The 7,017-nt window shown below is 53.9% G+C and overlaps 1 protein-coding gene across 1 annotated transcript; it reads left to right on the top strand.

Moving 5' to 3' along the window:
• The first annotated feature begins 505 nt into the window (after nt 1-505).
• On the top strand, nt 506-2,737 carry VPS37D (vacuolar protein sorting 37 homolog D (S. cerevisiae)). Its single transcript, XM_006859839.1, has 4 exons — nt 506-601; nt 1,226-1,397; nt 1,868-1,950; nt 2,375-2,737. The coding sequence occupies exons 1-4, from the start codon at nt 506-508 to the stop codon at nt 2,735-2,737; spliced, it is 714 nt and encodes a 237-aa protein (XP_006859901.1).
• Nucleotides 2,738-7,017: the final 4,280 nt, after the last annotated feature.

Here is a 7,017-nt window from a genome sequence, read left to right on the forward strand (position 1 = left end):
GGGCGCGGGAGCCTAGCACGTACGAGTGGGCCCCACGGAGACGCCCCCGGGGGAGGGGCGCCCGGAGCCGGCCTGGGGCGGGTGGGGCGCTGGGAACCCGGGGAGGCGCCCGTGCACCCCCGGGATGGCTGCGAGGCGTGTTCTACAGCGGATGCTCCGGGGAGGGCAGGGGGGTGCCTGTGTTGTGGGGGGCCCTGGCTCGCACACCCACGTTCTGTAGGGCCAGAAAGGGGAGGCGCCTTCCATGGGGTGAACTAGGGGCCTGTTTGACACCTGGGGGACCACTGGAGGGGTGGACGCATTCTGGGGGCGCCAGAGGGGGCCTTGTGTCTTGGGTTGGGGAGGGATTCTGAAAGGCGAGATGTGTATTTCATAGGCCACCGTAGAGAAAGTTGTCTGTTTAGCAGGAGATAGGCCTGGGCTGGTTGGCTGCGAGGGGCAGAAAGGGAAAGTGTGTTGGAGGGAAGCCGATCAGAAGGGGGTATGTGCATCCTAGAGGGGACACATGGAGGGTAGTGCATTCTCCAGGGGCTGGGAGGGGAGGCAGGGCCACCAAAGACGGGGGGCCTGCTTTCTGGAAGCGAAGGAAAGCAGGGAGCAGGTGCTAGGGGTTGGGGAGGGGAAGGGGGTGTGTATTCCTTGGGGTGTGGGGATTCCACTGGAGGGCAGAGGAGGGGGCATGAAGGGAAGAGGGGGTGAGCTGAGGGGCTACTACCGAGGGACGGGGTGTGCACGTCACTCTGGAGAGTAAGAGCAGGGGGCGGGAGTGTTTTCCACATAAACACCTGAGGAGGAAGCAGACAAAGGCCTGAAACAGGAGGGAAACTGCCCAAGCTTGGAAAATGGGACAGGGGAGGGAGGGGGCTCCTCAGGGATCTGAGCAGACAGATTAATTGAAAAATTAAAAATTAACTAACATTTGTAGAGGCCTTCGTAGTTTTCTTCACTCCAGTCTCACAACAGTGAGAGCTAGGTGTTGCCAGTGGACTTTGTAGAGGAGGAAACTGAGGCCCAGAGCAGTCAGGTGACCTGCCTGTGGTCACAGTGGGAGGCAGCTCAAGGCAAAGGCTGGTCTAAGGCCTCTTGCAGCCCCTACACCTGTTGGGCTTATCATCGAGGAGCTTGGAGCCTTCACCTTGCCTTGGTGACCCTGTTGCCCAGGGTGGCAGCAAGGTAGATGTGTGCGAACTGGTGGGCACACCTCTTAGCTCCTCTCTGCCGCTAGTTCCAGGGCCTGCAGCTGGAGCGCGAGGCATGCCTGGCCTCCAACTATGCACTGGCCAAGGAGAACCTGGCACTGCGGCCCCGCCTGGAGATGGGCCGGGCTGCCTTGGCCATCAAGTACCAGGAGCTGCGTGAGGTGGCCGAGAGCTGCGCAGACAAGCTGCAGCGACTGGGTGAGGGGCCAGTGAGAACTGCCTGCGGAGGGCAGTTGACCCTCTGGCTGGTTGACCCTTGGGGAAGTATCCTGCTCTGAAGGGTGGGACTTGGGCAGGTCTATTCCCAGGCACAATTGAGGGGTGCTAATCCTGGGGAAGTGAGTAGAACTGGGTCAGGGAGGCCTGAGAGGGACCCTGGGTAGTGGGAGAAAATGGGGTCCTATATCTAAGGGCTTGGGGTACCCTAGAGACAAGGTACTTCCTTCTTTGTTGTGGAGGGCTGACAGCAAAATGGGGATGGGAGATGCAGGGGATGTGTGCATAAGATAATTACATAGATATTGTGCAAATGGGGAAACAAAGGTTCCAGAGAAGAGAAGAAAGCAAAGCATAGAGTCCCAGGCAGTCATTGGGAGAGTACGGATGGTCCCTGGGGCTCTGGCCTGTCCATTCTGGGACTGTCCACACTGTCCCTCTGTGGTCCTCAGAGGACACCATGCATCGCTGGAGCCCCCACTGCGCGCTGGGCTGGCTGCAGGCGGAGCTGGAAGAAGCTGAACAGGAGGCTGAGGTGAGGGGAAGGTGGCTGGACCTCTGGACAGGGAGGGAGACCCAGCAGGCTCAGGAGCCCCTCCTCCAGGAAGCCACCCAAGTACCTGGCCCCAAGAGCACTGGACAGCAGGTGGCCTCAGCCCACCTGTGATTAGCCCTACTCTCCTGAGAACCCATCAGGGCTGCTGGCTCCAGGGCACAGTGGGACAGCTGAAGGGGGCAGGGGGAAGAGGAAATCAATCGTAGGGTTGGCCTTGATGGGTCCTCGCTTTATAAGTGGGGAAATCAAGGCTTGAGTATGGAGGACATTTGTCCACAGTATGCAGCAAGGTGGCAGCAGCAGAGTAGATCATGTGGGGGTCACCCTGGGTGGGAGACAGTGGGCCAGCAGCCCTCAGTCTCTGGTCTTGCTCCTCACAAAGCTCTCTTCCTTCCGGTCCCAGGAGCAGATGGAACAGTTGCTGCTAGGGGAGCAAAGTCTGGAGACCTTCCTGCCCGCCTTCCAGCGCGGCCGAGCCCTGGCCCACCTGCGGCGGACCCAGGCTGAGAAGCTGCAGGAATTACTGAGGCGCCGGGAGCGGTCTGCCCAGCCAGCTCCCACCGCTCCTGCTGACCCCCCTAAACCCTTCGCCCCTGCAGCTGTCCTACCCACCGGGGCCGCCCGGGGACCACCAGCAGTGCCCCGGAGCCTGCCTCCCTTGGACTCCCGCCCAGTGCTCCCTCTGAAGGGCTCCCCCGGGTGCCCCCTTGGCCCAGCCCCCCTGCTGAGCCCTCGGCCCTCGCAGCCAGAGCCCCCCCACCGGTAGGATCTAGGGTGCGGCCCCCCAGTGGGGGGCCCAGACAAACTTGATGCGTGGCTCCTCCTTCTCCCCCACTGCCTGGGTGGGGGGAGGGGCGGGCCCCTCCCCCTGGCCTCAGGCAGGCCTGGAGGCTGAGCTAGGGAGGAGGGGCACCTGGAAGATGCCCAGAGAGCGGGGCTGGGGGTGGGGGGGGCAGGGTGTTAGGAAACTGCCTTTTCTGTCTCCCAGGCTGGGGCCTCTGGGGTGACGGGCCAATCCCAGTGAAAGAACTTTACTCTCCTAAGGGGCCTGGGAAGATGCCTGCTTCCCGGAGGGGCCCTGCACCCTCCACTCTACCAGACTCGCACAATACCAAGGCCGACAGGAGCGTTTTCATCTTGACCTGAGCCTACCTTTCCCCCAACTCTGGGGCCCACCTCCTAGGAGCCAGGTGGTCAGGCCCCAGCATCGGGGTTAGGGCCACCACTATAGGCCCTACTCATACTCCAGACCCTGGGACAAGGTAGGCCAGGGGCTTCTGACCTGCATAGGTCAGAGTGGGCCATCCCTAAGAAAGACCGTTCTGTGTTTTTCTGTCCCTGTCTCCTTAGAATGGAAGCTTTTTGAGGGCAGGTCCTTGTCTTTGTATGTTCTGTCCCCAGCCCCGCCTCCCAGGGGCCGTCAATAAATGTGATGATGAGGATAATGCTGCCCGACTCGTCTCTGCTGTAGCAGCCTCCACATCTCAGCTCCTGTGCTTCCTACACTTGTGACATCCTTCCTTCCTTTCGGCCCATCCACAGCCCAGCTGTCCTTTGGGCCCAGCACCGCTCCTGTCTCATCCATGAAGCCTTCTCTGAATATCAACCCATGAAAGCCTTTTCTAACTCTCAGCTTCCCAGCACTTGTGGCCAGAAGTACCCTCTGCTCCACTGTGGTTCTCCAGTCGCCTCACTTAGCATAACTTCTCTTCCTGGTCACCTGCAAGCGCTATCAGGATGATGTCCGCTCCTTGTTGGCCTGCCAGATGCCCACCCCACTGAGTGATGGTGGTTGTTGTTAAATGCTATTGAGTCAGTTCCGACTCAGTGACCCTATATAGAGTTTCCAAGGAACAGCTAGGGTTTGAACTGCCAGTCTTGTGGTTCACTGTCCAGTTGAGCTGAAGGTATACATCCTCAGCTCAGGTCAACACTAAGAAGAAGCCAGCTTGGCCAGTGAATGTCTTGACATGGGAGAGCAGGAACATGCCCTGCATCAGGTTAGGTTCAATCTACTGAGATGAGGTTTGGCAGAGAGATTGGCATACAGGGTCCTGCTCAATACGAGTGTTGTAGAGGTCTACACAGCTAATGAGATTTCGGTCCATGTTAATAAGAATATAACCATAGAGATAGAGGTGTTGGGTTGGCTCTAATTTCAATGAAGTCTGGAAAGAGACTGGGAGGGAAGAAGAGTGTTACCATGGGAACCAGATGGTGTCCTTCAAAAGGTCTCCCCTACATCTCTCCTTACATGAAGAGTCCAGGCTCAGTTTTAGGGAGGGTAGGGAATGGGGTCTAAAAAGACTGGAAGCAGGTGGAAATGACCACCACCAGACGAGTTCTGTGCCTAGTTCTGGACTAGGGTTGGATGGTTAGAAAGCTTCATGAACCACCGTGAGTGAAGGTCCATGGAATGTTCAAGAAGGTTTCAGTTTTGGCAATCTGGGTCCTCCTTTTGCCTGAAACATATAATTTAGTGTGTTTCCATGTTCTGGGGAATGTTCTTGACTGGTCCTCTGTGAGAGGATCTACATCAAATGGCCCATCTACGTGAGGGTCTATATCAAGTGGCCCATGAAAAAGGTGCCCCCTATTCTGTGATGCTGTAGGATAATGCACTGGACCACAAGATTGGCAGCTCACACTCACCAGCTACTCCTCAGAAACCCTATACAAGGTCTCTAGGAGTGCAATCTGACTTGATAATGCTTAACAACAGTGCTTTTAAAATCCAAACTAAAAAATTCCTCAAATAACATTCCCACTTAGTTTTTTTTTTTTGATAAAAACAATTCGTGCACCTCAACAAGAGACTATAAACCCTTCGGGAACCACTAGCTTCTGCTTTTTTTTTTTAAGCTTCTCTCTGTTTTCAAATATGAAAAATCGTTGACACAAATGTGCTTTGACAGTCAAGGCCCACTGAGCTAGCAGGCCTTAATCAAGGTGGGTTCAGATCTTTATGAATGAATTGTGTGGTTGCTACAAAAATCATGGCACAGAGGTAGGCCCCCACCTGTCAGTTGGAGAGAATCTAAGGATTTTCAAAAAAAAAACTAAGTTTATCCCAGTTTACACAAAAGACTGGAAAAATTGGTGTTACTATTCCAAAGAGCCTCTAGCTTTGTATACCTCTCAAAAGATTGTTGTCCTACAATGAAAAAGATTCACACTCTGCCTTCCTGCATGAAGTGGGGACACAATGTAAGTCACAGACTAGGGGTTTACAAACTCAGACACCTTTGGGGCCAGGAGGGTGACACACAGGAGCAAAGTAGGTCATTTCAGCAAAGAATACACCCTCCTCCATCATTCTGGAAATGTTTTCCTTTTTGATGGAGACAAAGGATGCAAGTGTGTGGTTAAACTTGAGTTTCATATTTCACTTCTGTTGGAAAGTAAAGCAAACGGGGAGCAGTGGTCTTCCTCAAAGGGCTGGTGTCGCCTGGCTTCTCCCACATAGCAATGCAGACATATGACTCAAGGGTCAGCACACAGATAACTCAGAAATGGAGATTTTTATGAGAAGTCGCCCAAGTTTTCAATCTTGGTTAAATTTAGGACACTGTACCAGCTGAGCATCATCTGTGAACCATGAATCTGTGCTCTTGGGCCTCCTTTTACCTCAAGGGGCAGCCCCCTCCCAGGGTTCAAGGTGTGAATGCCGAAGGGACAAAGAGAAGAGGAGAAGACCAGCCCACCTGAAGACTAGTGCTAGACCAACCATCAGGGCATTGGTGACGTGGCGGGGCGCACAGGGAGACTGAGCCCAGGACAGACGGAGAGTGGAATTCTGCATTGGCTTCTTGGGGACTGGAGCACGCACATTTTTGACATACAAGTTCAAGAGGTCCAGACTCAATTTCACTGTTGTCTTCATACATCTTAACAGGGCACTTGGCTGCTTTGCATCAAGTCTATGGTCACCAGGCTGCAGGTGGAGAGGTGAGTCTTCCCCCATGATCTCGCTCACAGGCCGACTGTCACCTCATCACAAGCTATGGAACTGAGGGGAGGCCAAGGCGAGTAGACCAGACACAACTCATGGCTACTAGTCGATTCCTACTCGGAGTCTGGATAGGGTTTCCCAGGCTATAAATCTTTACAGGACCAGAAAGCTCCATCTTTCTCTGGAGGAGTGGTGGGTGTATTTGAATGGCTGACTTTGGAGGAGTGGTGGGTGTATTTGAACGGCTGACTTTGTGGTTAGCAGTCCAGTGCTTATCTAGCCTACAACACCACTAGAGTTCGCCAAGGCTAGGATAGAGCCTATTTTTCTAGTGTAACCAGATTCTGGGAAGTAGTACCAGTGCTTACCATCGGGTGCCTTCTCTCAGCTTCTCTTCATGGGGTCTGTGAACGCTAGGAATCCCCAAAGTGTAAGACAGAGCCCTTCCCATTTCCCAAAGAGGCAGTATTGGTCACTGGGCTTCACCTTGGTGCCTCAGCCTTAGGTTGAGCTCCCTGTAGATCAGTGGTGGGGAGGCTTCTTTCTGCCAAAATTGATAACATCAATTGAGGACCATACAAACTTGTTGTTAGATGCCATTGAGTTGGTTCCAAACCACGTTGACCCTTCATAGGGTTTCCAAGGAGCAGCTGGTGAGCTTGAACTGCTGACCCTGAAGTTCAAACGGCTTTGCAGTCTGGCGCATTAACCCACAGCGCCACACCAGGACTTAACCCACAGTATCACATATCAAATTAAAAAATTAGCTTGTTGTATTTGGTCAAATATTTAATTAATTTACCTGGAACTGCAGTTGTTGGCAGGGCCAGACCGAATGATTTTGAAGGCCTTATATCCAGGGTCAAAGGAGCTCTGGTAGCTTAGTGGTTACGAATCAGGCTGCTAACTTTAGGGTCAGCAGTTTGAAATGACCAGCTGTTCCACAGGAGAAAGATGAGGCTGTTTGCTCCCATAAAGATTTACAGCCTCAGAAACCCTGTACAGGGTTGCTATGAGTAGGAACCGACTCGACGGCACATAACAACAACAACATATCCAGGGTCACTATGGGTCAGAATAGACTCAATGGCACT

The sequence above is a fragment of the Chrysochloris asiatica genome, unplaced genomic scaffold, assembly GCF_000296735.1.
Source record: "Chrysochloris asiatica unplaced genomic scaffold, ChrAsi1.0 scaffold00034, whole genome shotgun sequence".
Lineage (NCBI taxonomy): Eukaryota > Metazoa > Chordata > Mammalia > Afrosoricida > Chrysochloridae > Chrysochloris > Chrysochloris asiatica.

Bases quoted from the DNA above. Each gene is read 5' to 3' on its own strand.
- VPS37D (XM_006859839.1), top strand. From the start codon at position 506: ATGGAGGGTAGTGCATTCTCCAGGGGCTGGGAGGGGAGGCAGGGCCAC. The intron at 1,398-1,867 runs GTGAGGGGCCAG...TGTGGTCCTCAG, and splicing joins AGACAAGCTGCAGCGACTGG to AGGACACCATGCATCGCTGG. The intron at 1,951-2,374 runs GTGAGGGGAAGG...TTCCGGTCCCAG, and splicing joins AAGCTGAACAGGAGGCTGAG to GAGCAGATGGAACAGTTGCT.